At 45.4% G+C, this 17,950-nt stretch overlaps 2 protein-coding genes across 4 annotated transcripts in view; both read left to right on the top strand.

The window, feature by feature from the left end:
• Nucleotides 1–939: 939 nt before the first annotated feature.
• The window catches only part of LOC110531006 (calmodulin-regulated spectrin-associated protein 2), a 92,589-nt gene continuing 75,578 nt past the window's right edge, over nucleotides 940–17,950 (top strand). For all 3 annotated transcript variants that reach the window (XM_090182781.1, XM_036986421.2, XM_036986419.2), the window contains exons 1-2: nucleotides 940–1,654; nucleotides 11,419–11,678. In XM_090182781.1, the coding sequence (XP_090038907.1) occupies nucleotides 1,516–1,654; nucleotides 11,419–11,678 (399 nt within the window). In that variant the 5' untranslated portion in view covers nucleotides 940–1,515. The remainder of the gene's footprint in view (nucleotides 1,655–11,418; nucleotides 11,679–17,950) is intronic.
• LOC149982151 (uncharacterized) lies at nucleotides 11,705–16,936 on the top strand. The gene is made up of 2 exons (XM_090182789.1): nucleotides 11,705–15,087; nucleotides 15,289–16,936. The coding sequence occupies exon 1, from the start codon at nucleotides 12,450–12,452 to the stop codon at nucleotides 14,154–14,156; it is 1,707 nt and encodes a 568-aa protein (XP_090038915.1). The 5' UTR covers nucleotides 11,705–12,449; the 3' UTR covers nucleotides 14,157–15,087; nucleotides 15,289–16,936.

The following is a 17,950-nucleotide window of genomic DNA, read 5'->3' as shown; positions in this document are numbered from 1 at the left end:
AGTAGGAGTGTCTACACTTTTGACTGGTACTGTATATAGGGCAGCAGTCTCTAAAGCTACTCAGTAGGAGTGTCTACACTTTTGACTGGTACTGTATACAGGGCAGCAGTCTCTAAAGCTACTCAGTAGGAGTGTCTACACTTTTGACTGGTACTGTATATAGGGCAGCAGTCTCTAAAGCTACTCAGTAGGAAGGCTGATCTAGCATCCATTTGGTCTTTTAGATCATAATGAATAAGATTATATGGACCTGATCCCAGATCAGCACTCCTACTCTGAGATGCTTTATTCATAATAATAATATTGATTGTCTTAACTCGGCCTTCATCCCAAAGCTTCTCTGTCCTAAACCAAAACCACTGATTCAGGATCAGAACACCTCATCCCTGGTCCTGTGTGGCTCAGTTGGTAGAACATGGACCTTGCAACATTGAGACTGTAGGTTTGATTTCTGGTGGCACCCATATGTAAAATATATGCACGCATGAGTTTAGGCCTACCAGAATTCTAAGTGCAGAGAAAATGTGTGCTGCGGGAATTGCATACTCTATACCAGGGATCATCAACTAGATTCAGTTGCAGGGTCATTTTTTTTCTTGAGTGGGGGGCCGGAACATAATTACAAATAATTTGTCATCTGCAAATTGACCGCAAGAAGCCCAAACAGATATGTTTGCCTAAAACAATCATTTCAAACCTTGCTTAGATTTGTATACCATCACGTATCTATTATGCGTGGGAATACTTGTGAACAGATTTCTTAAAATAAAATCACTCGAAGCTGATTTCCTGGTGTTTTTACAGTCTTTTATGTAAAAGTTTTTTGTTGTTGTTCAGAACACTTTTTGTCTATATTTGGCCCCCATTCGGCTCGTAGGCCGCCAGTTGGGGAACCCTGCTCTGTATCCAGCAGTATCTGTGGAATTTCTGAAGGACCGCGCAGGCGCACTAGGGAGATCGCCTTTGAGTCCAGTGCGGCAGGAAAAGCCAGAGGAGACGTCGTGGAGATTGAGGGTTAGGAGAGCAAAACAGTTATAAAGGGAAAAAAGGACAATTGCTTCCGTTTACTTAACACCATCCTCAAAATATGAATTTAGCTATGCCTGTAAATAGAAGTCGGGTAAATGGGCGAGCAGTTTCGTAGATAGCCTCCAGTAGACTAACGTTTCGTCTATGCTTGCTTGGCAAACTGAAGATAATGTCAGGGAATGGCTGAAAATCCCTAAACTCGTCTACTGCCGTTTCCTGGCTGGAATTCTCTTCTCGTACTGAAAATATCGGACACATGGAAATAAAAACGGTTAGCTTGTAACCGTGGGAAGGATCCACAACACATCTGGGTGTGAGGAATTCCAGTCGGTATTCGGTTCGGAAACGCATTCGAAGTTTGAACGTAAAGAGACTTTGCTGCATTGAATTCCTTTTCACGGGATGTCATCTGCCGCCGACAGAATTCCACGAGTTAACTGACCATCTGCCTCTCGGTAACGGAGGCCGAGCGAGCCAGGCGTAAAGATGGGTGATGCGGCACATACCAAGGGGTTGAGACGAACCTTTATCGTCCCCTCGATCAAGGCGTTTGATCACTATGATTTCACAAGGGCTAAAATATCCTGTAGCTTCACATGGCTTGTGGCCAAAGCCTTTGGCTCAGGTAGGTGGCGCCTTTTGTTGTCTTCTCAATATTGGTGTGGAAATGTGTAACATTTTATGCAAAATGTTGACAAATTGTGTCAGTGTGCACATCATCATAATAGGGCCAATCATGATTGGTAACCGCGATATTTATTAGGGGCCTATAGAGCATCTATTACCTGTGTTAAGAATTTGTTATTCGGCTCCAAGGTCCTTGATGAAACATCATCTAGACTTCACCACGCGCGAATGCGACCATGAAACACGCTAATTAGTCATTTTATTAGTCACATCTGGGCGCTCTAATTGACGTTGTGTCTGAGGGGAAGCACACGTGTGGGATGACTAACTGTTGCTCATTCCAATACCTCTGCCTTTTCTGTTCTCAACATGGCAGAGGGCGTTGTTTACCTACCCTCTCGCATCTGCATGGATGTCTGTGACATTTGATTGATTAGCTATTGCAGCTGGTTCCTGGTGTTCACAGCAATGGCCCCATGCCCTACAGGTTGTTGGACCGTCTGAACAGTATTAGAAAGAGCATTCCATGTGATTTGACCATTGACAATGACACAGTTGTCACTTCACTGGGTGAAGAGGCAGCACTTAAGCTATATTAAAGGCTTTCAATGGGGCCTCCAGTGTGGCTGGGGAAAGCCTTGGTCTGCAGACTGTAGCCAGAGCAGCCCTAACTGGCTCAGTGGCTCTGGGGTTGGTTGGAGGGGGACTGACTCCAGCTCTTTAATTCATGTTTTTAACTGGGCTACACGCTAACTACCATCGACTAAGCCAACTGAACATGACTAGAAAGCTCCTCTTATAGTTTCCAGCATGATGTTTGTAAACTAAGCTTTTCTCAAGTGTATAAATTGGTGGAAAACCCTCACTAGAAGCGCATGGCGTTAACTGCAGGCCTCACCTCATGACTTATTCCTAGAGAATTACATGCTCATAGCATAGCAGGACTGGCAAGATTTGATTTCTTCCTGTCCCTCCCGGTGACACATATTACTGCTCCCTTCCTGCACCAATACAGAGAACTGTGGCCCAATTCATCAGTACAGTCTACACACACAGCTATGTTTGGCCTAGTTACTATGGCTGTGACAGTAGTTTGACCCACAAAATGCTGAACATGTGCATGCATGTATGTGTAACCGATGTGAAATGGCTAGCAAGTTAGCGGGGTGTGCGCTAACAGCGTTTCAATCGGTGACGTCACTCGCTCTGAGACCTTGGAGAAGTTGTTCCCCTTGCTCTGCAAGGGCGGCGGATTTTGTAGAGCGATGGGTACCGATGCTTCGTGGGTGTCAGTTGTTGATGTGTGCAGAGGGTCCCTGGTTCGGGGCGAGGAGAGGGACGGAAGCCATACTGTTACTACATACGTACACTTACACAAAATGCTGACAATGTGCGTGTAGTACACTTACACAAAATGTTTTCCTCTTATTACTGATTCCAGAGGCATCTGTGGTTGTTGCTCTCCTGTGTGGCACTGGATCAGTGACGAGGTGACTGACTGCTCTCTGTGTGTGTGTGTGTGTGCGTGTGTGTGTGCATGCATGCACAAATGCTTTGCGAGCAGCTGTTCTAGAATGTGCTCTATACAGACAGCCCACTCCTGTCTCTGTAACATCTGTGGTGTTGGCATTTTGGAGACCCAGTTGGTGACAACATTTGTCTCCATTACATCACAACACAGGGGCCTGCCGGTGGGATCCTTGGGATGTCCCTACCCTGAACGTTAACCAACATTAGTCTCATCTTGTGTCGTTTCTTTGGTCTGACTACATGGATGTTCGTACTGCATTGGAGAATAAGTAGTCTGACTTTAGTTTACATAGTGAGCAACTGAACAAAAATGTTGCCTTTTGAAAACCACAGCTAAAATACATCTAGTTATTTCTCAACATTGTAGTCCAGTGCTTTGAATCAGACATTGTGAATGCTATAAGCTATAAGCTACACGTTTCTAAGAATGCAATAACTGCATAGTAACAGAAAATTAATGTTGCTGACAGCTGTACATGTTTTAGTGTTCTCTCGCTGTGCTGTGCTCCAATTGGACGACTTCCTATGGTCGGCATAGTAAGGGTGGATATTCCAGGTCCCGTGTTTGGACTTCCTGTAACGCTACTTCCTGTGTACTTCCTGTTTGATTGGTTGTCCTTGACGCGGCAGCTTTTGATGAACTGGTGGAAAACTAAATCCTGCTCACTCTGTAAAGGGTGATCTGCACTCCACACTGTTACAAATAAGCCTGCTCACTCTGTAAAGGGTGATCTGCACTCCACACTGTTACAAATAAGCCTGCTCACTCTGTAAAGGGTGATCTGCACTCCACACTGTTACAAATAAGCCTGCTCACTCTGTAAAGGGTGATCTGCACTCCACACTGTTACAAATAAGCCTGCTCACTCTGTAAAGGGTGATCTGCACTCCACACTGTTACAAATAAGCCTGCTCACTCTGTAAAGGGTGATCTGCACTCCACACTGTTACAAATAAGCCTGCTCACTCTGTAAAGGGTGATCTGCACTCCACACTGTTACAAATAAGCCTGCTCACTCTGTAAAGGGTGATCTGCACTCCACACTGTTACAAATAAGCCTGCTTTATTGGTCTAATAGAACCTTTTTGATGGCCATATTTATTTATTACATTTTTAAATTGAACCTTTATTTAACTAGGCAAGTCAGTTAAGAACAACTATGAACTGAGCCCTATAACCCCTGTTTGGTTCTTTATTGCTCCATTTATTTCTAGCAGCACTTGTATGGCTGTTGTTAGCAAGACTGTGTTAACATTGTAAAGCCTAATGTTCCATCCACTTAAAGGTGTGTAGTATTGTTGCTGCTCTAGGAGGCCTAGAGGGAAGAAGTCAGAGAGCTGGCAGTGTGGTGCCAGGACAACAAACTCTCCCTCAACGTCAGCAAGACAAAGGAGCTGATCGTGGACTACACATCTGTAGTGGAGCGGGTTGAGAACTTCAAGGTCCTCGGTGTCCACATCACTAAGGATCTATCATGGTCTAAACACAACAACACAGTCGTGAAGAGGGAACGACAACGCCTCTTCCCCCACAAAAGGAAAAGATTTGGCATGGGCCCTCAGATCCTCAAAAAGTTATACAGCTGCACCATTGAGAGCATCTTGACTGGCTGCATCACCGCCTGGTATGGCAACTGTTTGGCATCTGACCATAGGCACAACAGAGGGAAGTGCGTGCGGCCCAGTACATCACTGGGGCAGAGCTCCCTGCCACCCAGGACCTCTATACCAGGCGGTGTCAGAGGAAGTCCCTAAAAACTGTCAGACTCCACCCACCCACCCTAGTCATACACAGTCCTCTCTGCTACCGCACAACAAACGGTACCAGAGAACCAAGTCTGAGACCAAAAGGCTCCTGAACAGCTTCTACCCTCGAGCTATAAGACTGCTCAACAGTTCTTCAAACAGCTTCTACCCTCGAGCTATAAGACTGCTCAACAGTTCTTCAAACAGCTTCTACCCTCGAGCTATAAGACTGCTCAACAGTTCTTCAAACAGCTTCTACCCTCGAGCTATAAGACTGCTCAACAGTTCTTCAAACAGCTTCTACCCTCGAGCTATAAGACTGCTCAACAGTTCTTCAAACAGCTTCTACCCTCGAGCTATAAGACTGCTCAACAGTTCTTCAAACAGCTTCTACCCTCGAGCTATAAGACTGCTCAACAGTTCTTCAAATAGCTACCCAGACTATTTCCATTTCCATTTTTTCTTCACATTCTTGCACTGGCTCTGTGCACACTCACTGGACTCTACCCCCACACACACACACACACACTCACTGGACTCTACCCACACACACACACACACATACTATACTGGCACTCCAACATACACGCACACTACATGTGCTCACACACACCAAACACACAAACACATGCATATTGACGCCACACACACTCACAAATTCACATATAGACACACTTTCTCACTCTTCACATACGCTGCTGCTACTCTGTTTATTACCTATCCTTATTGCCTAGTCACTGCTACCCCTACCTACATGTACATGTTACCTCAACTACCTCGTAACCCTGCACATTGACTTGATACCGGTACTCCTGGGATATGGCCTCGTTATTGTTATTTTATTGTGTTACTATTTCCCTTTTTGATAATTTACTTTTTATCTCTGCGTTGTTGGGAAAGGGCTCGTAAGTAAGCATTTCGCGGTAAAGTCTAGACCCGTTGTATTCTGTGCATGTGACAAATAAAATTAGATTTCATTTGAGGTCATAGGAGCTTTTGTCCATCCTCTCGGGGTTATGAGGTGGTTTTAAATTGGGGACAGACAGTTGTTGTTGTGACTAGATGCTGAAGTGGCTAGGTCTGGCTGTTGAGTGGTAAATGCCTGTTGTCTGAAATAGCCCCCTTCATCTCTCTGGGTGGGACCACAGTAACGATTAGGTTTGCTTCTGACCTCCCCCTCTGAAGAATGGGTATTACTAAGTGGATGTATAGATGTAGGAACTTAATTTGAGCCAGTTTGCTACTGCAGGAAATTAATCCTGCAGCGACAGGACATTTGAATTATTATGTGGATTATTAATGGACATTTTTTGTAGGGGTTGATACATCTATTTTTGTTAGTGCAAATCAAGTCTGACATTTTAATGTGAAAATTAGAAACTTTAGAAGCCTTTTTATTCTTGAATATACTACAAGTTGTAGGAAAATTCAGCAATAAAATAGTGATCAAATTCAGATCCTACGTCTGTTGGGGCGAAGAGAGTCCTCACTTAGCCATGTAGCCTCCTACACCTCTGTATGAATTAATCAAAGGATACTCCTTACCAATCTATGGGCTACTATTGACCATACTATTGACCATTCTGTTGACCATACTATTGACCATACTATTGACCATTCTGTTGACCATACTATTGACCATTCTATTGACCATTCTGTTGACCATACTATTGACCATACTGTTGACCATTCTATTGACCATACTATTGACCATTCTGTTGACCATACTATTGACCATTCTGTTGACCATACTATTGACCATACTATTGACCATTCTGTTGACCATTCTGTTGACCATTCTGTTGACCATTCTGTTGACCATACTATTGACCATACTATTGACCATTCTGTTGACCATACTATTGACCATTCTGTTGACCATACTATTGACCATACTATTGACCATTCTGTTGACCATACTATTGACCATACTGTTGACCATTCTGTTGACCATACTATTGACCATTCTATTGACCATTCTGTTGACCATACTATTGACCATTCTGTTGACCATACTATTGACCATACTATTGACCATTCTGTTGACCATTCTGTTGACCATACTATGGACCATTCTGTTGACCATACTATTGACCATTTATATAGGTCGTTATCAATAAAACATCACAATATCAATCAATCAAATTGATTTATAAAGCCCTTTTAAGGTGCAGAGCATTTGATTTGGCTGCTTGGGGGCAAGGAGACCCGCAGCTCCACTAAAACTATTTGGTTGTAGTATACCTCTTGAAGAGCCTAGTCAGAAATACACATTTCAGATTATTCCATGAAAAACAGTTGCACACATTGAGCTCTATCATCAGAGATCTAGACCTACAGCAAGGAACTGCATGCTTTTCATGATCAGTAAACCTCAATTGATCACCTCAATTCAGATACGTCAGGGTAGCCTCATATCTCTCCATATTGGCCACCATTAATTGGATATTTGAGTGATATAAAATAAAGTGAACTATACCTGACAGGTATGAGTAGTTTAGGTTATTTCCCATCCTTTGTGGGGTCTGCCTGTCATGCAGCAGAAGGGCACATTTGCCAATATAACATTACTGTCGGCTGATAATGTTTAAAAAAATAAAAATATATTTATATTTTTTTTACCCCGTTTTCTACCCATTTTCGTGGTATCCAATTGTTTAGTAGCTACTATCTTGTCTCATCGCTACAACTCCCGTACAGGCTTGGGAGAGACGAAGGTTGAAAGTCATGCGTCCTCCGATACTCAACCCAACCAAGCCGCACTGCTTCTTAACACAGCACGCATCCAACCCGGAAGCCAGCCACACCAATGTGTCGGAGGAAACACCGTGCACCTGGCAACCTTGGTTAGCACGCACTGCGCCTGGCCCACCACGGGAGTCGCTGGTGCGCGATGAGACAAGGATATCCCTACCGGCCAAACCTTCCCTAACCCGGAGAGAAATAGTCCTATAATTCCTATAATAACTACAACCTAAAACTTCTTACCTGGGAATATTGAAGACTCATGTTAACAGGAACCACCAGCTTTCATATGTTCTCATGTTCTGAGCAAGGAACTGAAACGTTAGCTTTCTTACATAGCACATATTGCACTTTTACTTTCTTCTCCAACACTTTTGTTTTTGCATTATTTAAACCAAATTGAACATGTTTCATTATTTATTTGAGACTAAATTGATTTTATTGATGTATTATATTAAGTTAAAATAAGTGTTCATTCAGTATTGTTGTAATTGTCATTATTACAAATAAATCAATAAATTGGACGATTAATCGGTATCTGCTTTTTTTGGTCCTCCAATAATCGGTAACGGTATTGGCGTTGAAAAATCATAATTGGTCGACCTCTAATAAATATATATAATGCGTAGGTGTATCCAAACTTTTGACTGGTACTCTACACAGTGGGGCAAAACAGTGGGGCAAAAAGTATTTAGTCAGCCACCAATTGTGCAAGTTCTCCCACTTAAAAAGATGAGAGAGGCCTGTAATTTTCATCATAGGTACACTTCAACTATGACAGACAAAATGAGAAAAAATATCCAGAAAATCACATTGTAGGATTTTTTATGAATTTATTTGCAAATGATGGTGGAAAATAAGTATTTGGTCAATAACAAAAGTTTATCTCAATACTTTGTTATATATCCTTTGTTGGCAATGACAGAGGTCAAACGTTTTCTGTAAGTCTTCACAAGGTTTTCACACACTGTTGCTGGTATTTTGGCCCATACCTCCATGCAGATCTTCTCTAGAGTAGTGATGTTTTGGGGCTGTTGCTGGGCAACACGTACTTTCAACTCCCTCCAAAGATTTTCTATGGGGTTGAGATCTGGAGACTGGCTAGGCCACTCCAGGACCTTGAAATGCTTCTTATGAAGCCACTCCTTCGTTGCCCGGGCGGTGTGTTTGGGATCATTGTCATGCTGAAAGACCCAGACACGTTTCAATAAAATGCTAATTAATTACTTAAAAATCATACAATGTGATTTTCTGGATTTTTGTTTTAGATTCCGTCTCTCACAGTTGAAGTGTACCTATGATCAAAATTACAGACCTCTACATGCTTTGTAAGTAGGAAAACCTGCAAAATCGGCAGCGTATCAAATACTTGTTCTCCCCACTGTATACTTCACAAGTGACAGGCTAATATTGACACAGACTATTCTCCATTTAATCTTGTTTTTACATATACTAAATAATATATGCTTGACATTTGTTTTGATTTAGAATGGACCATTATCATGCACCGGTCTTGAAACGGGGGCAGTGGGAGAAAATACATGTCATCTATGCACTTAAGTAGCAAATGAGGGACACTTTTCCCCGTGGTTAATTTTCATGCCAGCCAGGTAGGCTATACTCCGGTTGTAAAGAGAAGCAATGTGCTTAGTATCAGGAAAGTTGAGAAATAAATATAGTAAGTAGAGGTCGACCTTATTATGATTTTGCAACGCCGATACCGATTATTGGAGGACCAAAGAAAGCTGATACCGATTAAACGGCCAATTTGTGTGTGTGTGTGTGTGTGTGTGTAATAATGACAATCACAACAATACTGAATGAACAATGAAAACTTTAATTTTAACTTAATATAATACATAAATAAAAATCTAGTTAGTCTCAAATAATGAAACATTCCATTTGGTTTGGTTTAAATAATGCAAAAACACAGTGTTGGAGAAGAAAGTAAAAGTGCAATATTGCAGCCACAGGTCCTTTTGATGCTGCACTCACGTAACAGGCGGTCAGCCTGCCGTAACAGGCGGTCAGCCTGCCGTAACAGGCGGTCAGCCTGCCGTAACAGGCGGTCAGCCTGCCGTAACAGGCGGTCAGCCTGCCACACAGTCTCCTCGTGGATTGCAATGTAATCGACCATAATCAGCATTCAAAAAGGCCAATAACTGATTGTTATGAAAACTTGAAATCGTCCCTGATTAATCGGCTAACCTCTAATAGTATGCCTATAGAAAGCTGAAGGGATCCTCTTTTTTTTAATAGAGGCCATCACTCTGTTTTCTCCCGCAATTGCATAGCCTATAGAAATGTTGCGCAACCTGAGCCCATGGACTCTCATTTAGTGTTTTATTCGATTTTTGAAAACATTTGCATTGATGTCAGAGTGATTAGAGGGACAATAGAGTGCTGAGTACCAGGCAGTTAGCGCGTTTGGTAGGCTACTAATGACCATCAGCAGCATCAGAGCTTGGAGAAGCCTAATTACCATGACTAAACGGTCACGTGGAATTTGACTGCCTTCATGACTCGTGACTGCCGGTGTGGTGGTCATACGGTCACCGCAACAGACCTAAACATACCTATCACCTGAACGCATGCATGCACAAACTCTGCTCTAAGGTAGTGTTCTGTGGACCGTTTTCTCAGCGTTGTCTCCTGAAAGGACAAAAACAAGCCTAATGACAGGTTTCCACTAGCAACCACTGACACGGTCACCGCAACAGACCTAAACACACGCAGGCACACACACACACTCAAACTCACATGCACAAACACACACACACAGGCCAGGAACACCGTCCTTGCCCCATACGCGCCCTTTCAACCCAACTGCCCCTCTGACTCAAAAACGCTCACAGGACCCCCTGACTCATCATGTGAGAGAAGAGCAGGAAGTGGTGTAGTCTCTGAGGGCAGACTGCAGTACAGTATGTTGACTTTGTTGAAGAGTAAATCCCATTTAAATCAACAGGATTAAGGCACGTACACACCTCACAGAGACTGTCTAAGTGGCCCAGGGCTTGGGCCTGTCCTACACACCTCACAGAGACTAAGTGGCCCAGGGCTTGGGCCTGTCCTACACACCTCACAGAGACTGTCTAAGTGGCCCAGGGCTTGGGCATGTCCCACACACATCACAGAGACTGTCTAAGTGGCCCAGGGCTTGGGCCTGTCCTACACACCTCACAGAGACTGTCTAAGTGGCCCAGGGCTTGGGCCTGTCCTACACACCTCACAGAGACTGTCTAAGTGGCCCAGGGCTTGGGCATGTCCCACACACATCACAGAGACTGTCTAAGTGGCCCAGGGCTTGGGCCTGTCCTACACACCTCACAGAGACTAAGCTGCCCAGGGCTTGGGCCTGTCCTACACACCTCACAGAGACTGTCTAAGTCTAGGTAACACTCCATCAAGAGACACAGTCCTAGAGGAGCTGACTGTAGTGTCAGTTATTATGTGACCAAACTAACCTGTCCCTCTCTCCATCTACAGACACAGTCCCAGAGGAGCTGTCAGTTATGTAGCCTACACTCCAAAAGGGTTCTACCTGTAATCAAAAAGGGCTCTTCAAAGGGTTGGGGACAGCCAAGGAACCCTTTTAGGTTTTAGATAGCACCTTTTTTTGTAGCTATCCTCACACTAAACCCTCCTCTCTCTCCCTAGATGCGCTCCCAGAGGAGCTGGGGTCTTACTATGTTCATTGTATCCCCAAACTAACCCGTCTCTTCCTCTCTCCCTCCAAAGATGCGGTCCCTGAGGAGCTTTCTGACCCCTTCTACAGGGACCAGTACAGCCAGGAGCACCTGAAGCCCCCCGTGGCGTCCCTACTGCTGTCTGCAGAGCTCTACTGCCGGGCGGGTAGTCTCATCCTCCGCAGCGATGCCGTCAAACCCCTGCTGGGACACAACACCGTCATCCAGGCCCTGGCACAGAAGGGACTGTACGTCACAGACCAGGACCGACTGGTCACCGAGAGGGACCTGACCAGCACTCCTATACGCATGGTGAGGATGGAGAGCTGTCTGTCATGCACACACACCTTCTCTTTCTCTCATCCCCCTTTAATCTCTATTCCTTCTCTCTCTCTTTCACTCACACACTCATCCTCAATCTCTTTGTGTGTGTGCTCTAAGGTAAGGTTTGATGATAAGTTGGTTATTTGAATCAGCTGGGTAGTGCTTAGTGTTGTAACGGACCGTAGTTGATCTGTGATCCGTACGGATCACCCCCCACGGTTCGGCACGCATGTGAACCTCAGATCAATTGCAAAGTTTAACCATCACAGTGTGAAACACAGTTTTATTGCCGCGGTTACTTTTTAAAGTCATAATTCCCTACATCTCAAGACAGATGCTGTGTTTTACTCTGAAGCCTGAAGGTTGATTTGATGATTTTTTTAAAAGCAGCTGTGTGTTCTGTTCACGTAAACGGGGCCTGTTGAATCAGTCCTGGATGCTCGCGTTGCAGAAAGCAAAGAGGAAAAACAGAGCTGAAGAACTGGAAAAGCCTCCCGCTTCATTGAAGTCTCATGTATGGGAGCATTTTGGCTTCCCTGTCAAATATGATGTCGGAAGCAGGATGGTGGACAACACCACTACGGTGTGTTGGCATCGTGTCACAAGAAAGCCGTATGATCATGATGGAAATACGTGGAGCGTCATCAACCTGGTGTGTCAGTGACGGGAGCCAACTCAGCCAGACAACTTCTCACCGAGACATTTAAGCCCTTTTCTGCAGAATCAGACCGGACTAAAGCCATCACCAAATCTATTGGGATGTTTATCACTGCAGACATGAGGCCATACGCTGTAGTGGAAAACAAAGGGTTAAAACATATGGTGAAAGTGCTTGAGCCACGCTACGAAATCCCCTGGCGCACCCACTTCAGTATGAAGATGGTGGCAGGCCTTTATGAACAGGAAAATATCATAATTGTCGATGAATTATCCAAGGCATCCTCTGTTGCCCTCACCACAGACGGGTGGTCCTCCAGGGTAACGGAAAGTTACGTGACTGTGACTGTTCACTACACCACAGAGGAGTGGACCTCCAGGGTAACGGAAAGCTATGTGACTGTGACTGCTCACTACACCACAGAGGAGTGGACCTCCAGGGTAACAGAAAGCTATGTGACTGTGACTGCTCACTATACCACAGAGGAGTGGACCTCCAGGGTAACAGAAAGCTACGTGACTGTGACTGTTCACTACACCACAGAGGAGTGGACCTCCAGGGTAACGGAAAGCTATGTGACTGTGACTGCTCATTACACCACAGAGGAGTGGACCTCCAGGGTAACAGAAAGCTACGTGACTGTTCACTACACCACAGAGGAGTGGACCTCCAGGGTAACAGAAAGCTACGTGACTGTGACTGTTCACTACACCACAGAGGAGTGGACCTCCAGGGTAACGGAAAGCTATGTGACTGTGACTGTTCACTACACCACAGACGGCTGGACCTCCAGGGTAACGGAAAGCTACGTGACTGTGACTACTCATTACACCACAGACGGCTGGACCTCCAGGGTAACAGAAAGCTACGTGACTGTGACTGCTCACTACACCACAGAGGAGTGGACCTCCAGATTAACAGAAAGCTATGTGACTGTGACTGCTCACTACACCACAGAGGAGTGGACCTCCAGGGTAACAGAAAGCTACGTGACTGTGACTGTTCACTACACCACAGAGGAGTGGACCTCCAGGGCAACGGAAAGCTATGTGACTGTGACTGTTCACTACACCACAGAGGAGTGGACCTCCAGGGTAACGGAAAGCTATGTGACTGTGACTGTTCACTACACCACAGAGGAGTGGACCTCCAGGGCAACGGAAAGCTATGTGGCTGTGACTGTTCACTACACCACAGACGGCTGGACCTCCAGGGTAACGGAAAGCTATGTGACTGTGACTGCTCACTACACCACAGACGGCTGGACCTCCAGGGTAACAGAAAGCTACGTGGCTGTGACTGTTCACTACACCACAGAGGAGTGGACCTCCAGGGTAACGGAAAGCTGCGTGGCTGTGACTGCTCATTACACCACAGAGGAGTGGACCTCCAGGGTAACGGAAAGCTACGTGGCTGTGACTGTTCACTACACCACAGAGGAGTGGACCTCCAGGGTAACAGAAAGCTCTGTGACTGTGACTGTTCACTACACCACAGAGGAGTGGACCTCCAGGGTAACAGAAAGCTATGTGACTGTGACTGTTCACTACACCACAGAGGAGTGGACCTCCAGGGTAACGGAAAGCTGCGTGACTGTGACTGTTCACTACACCACAAAGGAGTGGACCTCCAGGGTAACAGAAAGCTATGTGACTGTTCACTGTACCACAGACGGGTGGACCTCCAGGGTAACGGAAAGCTATGTGACTGTGACTGTTCACTGTACCACAGACGGGTGGACCTCCAGGGTAACAGAAAGCTATGTGACTGTGACTGCTCATTACACCACAGAGGAGTGGGAGATATGAAGTCCGGTGCTACAGACACGCCCCCTCTATGAGAGTCACACAGGCACAAATCTGGCGCAGGTACTGCTAGGAGCAGTAGCAGAGTGGAAGCTAGAGAGGCCCAATAGCAATATCCCAACCACCACAGATAATGCCAAGAACCAAGTAAATGCAGTGATAGAGGCTGGACTGGGGCCACACATCGCTTGCTTTGCACATGTGATCAATTTAGCTTCTCAAAGGGGAATCTCAGGTAACCAGATGGATCTCAGGTAACCAGATGGATCTCAGGTAACCAGATGGATCTCAGGTAACCAGATGGATCTCATGTAACCAGATGGATCTCAGGTAACCAGATGGACCGCCTCCTTGGGAGGATCAGGAAGGTGGTTTCCTTTTTCCACCGAAGCACAACAGCCGCTCATGTGCTTAAGACCAAGCAGGAAATGTTACAGCTACTGACCCACAAGCTCATACACCATGTCACAACAAGATGGAACTTATGACATGTTGGAACTCTATCTTGAGCAGCAGGCAGCTGTATACTCTGCACTGACAGACAAGACCCTGGAAAAACACAAAGACGTCGTCACCTTGTCTGATGATGACGTGAAAGTGGCAGAGGAGGTCTTCCAGGTGCTCAAACCCCTGAAAATGGTTACAACCCTACTGACCACTGAAGCTGTACCTTCTGTGTCCATGATCCTACCTCTGAAAACAAGGATTCTACAATCCATGGCCCCAAGTGAGGAAGACAGCACCATCACTAGAGAGGTCAAGGCTGCCATTAGAGAGGACCTGAAGCCCAGACTGCCTTCATAGATCTACTGCACTGGATCCAAGGTTCAAGTCCCTGTCTCACCTAGACCCTCACCTAGACCCTCACCTAGACCCTGCCCTACACCGGAGGACATACAGTGATCTCACCACTGAGACTGTGGCCACTGAAGAGGTAAAAAAAAGATAGAGTGAATTACTTGTATAAATAAATATACTGCAGTCTAATCTTAGTCTATGCTATTGCTATTAGAATCATCCATTTTTGATTTGGAATAATGGCTTTTATTAAATGTTATTGCCACGATTATAGTTCTATGAAATATGAAAATAGATAATTTGTTAGTTTAATAGATCACGTAATTTTTTTCTGCAGGGTCAAGCCACAGAGCCGACAGGAGCAGACTCAGAGGCATCTCCTCCACAAAATAATTTGGCCATGAAGGAGCTTTTCGGAGGTGGGGCTTTATGAGCAAGGACACAGGCAAGACGTTTACCAACACCATCAAAGAGGAGGTGGCATCCTACAAGGCAGCAGGCGGCGTTCCACTGGCATGGTGATCCACTGGCATGGCGATCCACTAGCATGGTGATCCACTGACATGGTGATCCACTGGATGGTGATCCACTGGCATGGTGAGCCACTGGCATGGTGATCCACTGGATGGTGATCCACTAGCATGGTGATCCACTGGCATGGTGATCCACTGGCATGGTGATCCACTGGATGGTGATCCACTGGCATGGTGATCCACTAGCATGGTGATCCACTGGATGGTGATCCACTAGCATGGTGATCCACTGGATGGTGATCCACTGTATGGCGATCCACTGGCATAGTGATCCACTGGCATGGTGATCCACTGACATGGTGATCCACTGGCATGGTGATCCACTGGATGGTGATCCACTAGCATGGTGATCCACTGGCATGGTGATCCACTGGATGGTGATCCACTAGCATGGTGATCCACTGGCATAGTGATCCACTGGCATGGTGATCCACTGGCATGGTGATCCACTGGCATGGTGATCCACTGGATGGTGATCCACTGGATGGTGATCCACTGGCATGGTGATCCACTGGCATGGTGATCCACTGGATGGTGATCCACTAGCATGGTGATCCACTGGCATAGTGATCCACTGGCATAGTGATCCACTGGCATGGTGATCCACTGGCATGGTGATCCACTGGATGGTGATTCACTGGATGGTGATCCACTGGATGGTGATCCACTGGCATAGTGATCCACTGGCATAGTGATCCACTGGCATGGTGATCCACTGGATGGTGATCCACTGGCATGGTGATCCACTGGATGGTGATCCACTGGATGGTGATCCACTGGATGGTGATCCACTGGCGTGGTGATCCACTGGCATGGTGATCCACTGGCGTGGTGATCCACTGGCGTGGTGATCCACTGGCGTGGTGATCCACTGGCATGGTGATCCACTGGCATGGTGATCCACTGGATGGTGATCCACTGGATGGTGATCCACTGGCGTGGTGATCCACTGGCATGGTGATCCACTGGCATGGTGATCCACTGGCATGGCGATCCACTAGCATGGTGATCCACTGGCGTGGTGATCCACTGGCATGGTGATCCACTGGCATGGTGATCCACTGGCATGGTGATCCACTGGCGTGGTGATCCACTGGATGGTGATCCACTGGCATGGTGATCCACTGGCATGGTGATCCACTGGCATGGTGATCCACTGGCATGGTGATCCACTGGCGTGGTGGAAAAGCAATGAGAGGTCTCCCCTCTCCCCAGACAATGTAGACATCCTCATCTTTTTGACAAGCTCAGGTCTGCTTTGCTTTCTTTATTTTGTTTGATGATGTGGACACAGGCTATTTAATAATTCACTATTGTTCAAAGGAAGAAGGTATCATACCTCATATTAATTTAACAAGTGAGTATTGAATATTTTATGTCCAGATGTTATTTAAAGATTGAAAAGTTCCATGCTGTAAGTGTTCTTTAACTAATAAATGGAAAGCAAAGTTATATTCGTCTCCTTTTTTTTTGCTCATCTGAATAAGTGATCCGATCCGTGACTCAAAACGTGATCCGACCCGTGAGTTTTGTGATCCATTGCACCACTAGTATTGCTAAGGCGAAACCCCAGACCCCTTGGGGTCCCCAGGACTGAGTTGGGGAAACCCTGCTCTAAGGTAGGGCTCTGTGGACCGTTTTCTCAGCGTTGTCTCCTGAAAGGACAAAAACAAGCCTAATGACAGGTTTCCACTAACAACCACAGGCAGGCAGACAGAGAGACAGGCAGGCAGACAGACAGGCAGGCAGACAGGCAGACAGACAGGCGGTACTGTTATGTCACACAGTACAAGGTAAAAATGCCTTTCTTAGGAAAAAGCAAATCAAGCAGAATATTGTTTTTCTGTGAGTAATGGAAGGGAATGGAACGGAGAGTCATGACCATGGGCTACTCCTCACTATAACATGTACAGCAGGAAGCTTCCAGTTATTTAGTCTGCCCCAATTAGTAAAACCTCAAGCCTTAGGTCACGAACTGAGGTTTTAAGCAGTCCTTTTAAATCTACAATCCTTTTCAGTTGATCTTCTATTGAAGAATGTATAGTAGCTTGATATGAGGGTATTTCATGAGCTTTTAAAACAGTTAGACTTGATATCATTACAGAGATATTTATTCTAATCTGATAATGTGTGTTTGAGAACCATCAGTTTAAATCCAGCCACCATCTCATGCATAGTTAGACTGTATATACAGTGCCTTCAGAAAGTATTCAAACCCCTTTATTTTTTACACATTTTGTTACGTTACAGCCTTATTCTTAAATGGATAAAATTGAAAAATGTCCTCATCAATCTACAAACAATACCCCATAACGACAAACAGTAATATCTTATTTCCATAAGTATTCAGACTCTTTGCTATGAGACTCTAAATTGAGCTCAGGTGCATCCTGTTTCCTTTGATCATCCTTGAGATGTTTCTACAACTTGATTGGAGTCCACCTGTGGTAAATTCAATGTATTGGA

The sequence above is a fragment of the Oncorhynchus mykiss genome, chromosome 8 (assembly GCF_057628025.1).
Source record: "Oncorhynchus mykiss isolate SJ-2025 chromosome 8, ASM5762802v1, whole genome shotgun sequence".
Taxonomy (NCBI): Eukaryota; Metazoa; Chordata; class Actinopteri; order Salmoniformes; family Salmonidae; genus Oncorhynchus; species Oncorhynchus mykiss.
This window is presented reverse-complemented; position numbering and strand designations above follow the sequence as displayed.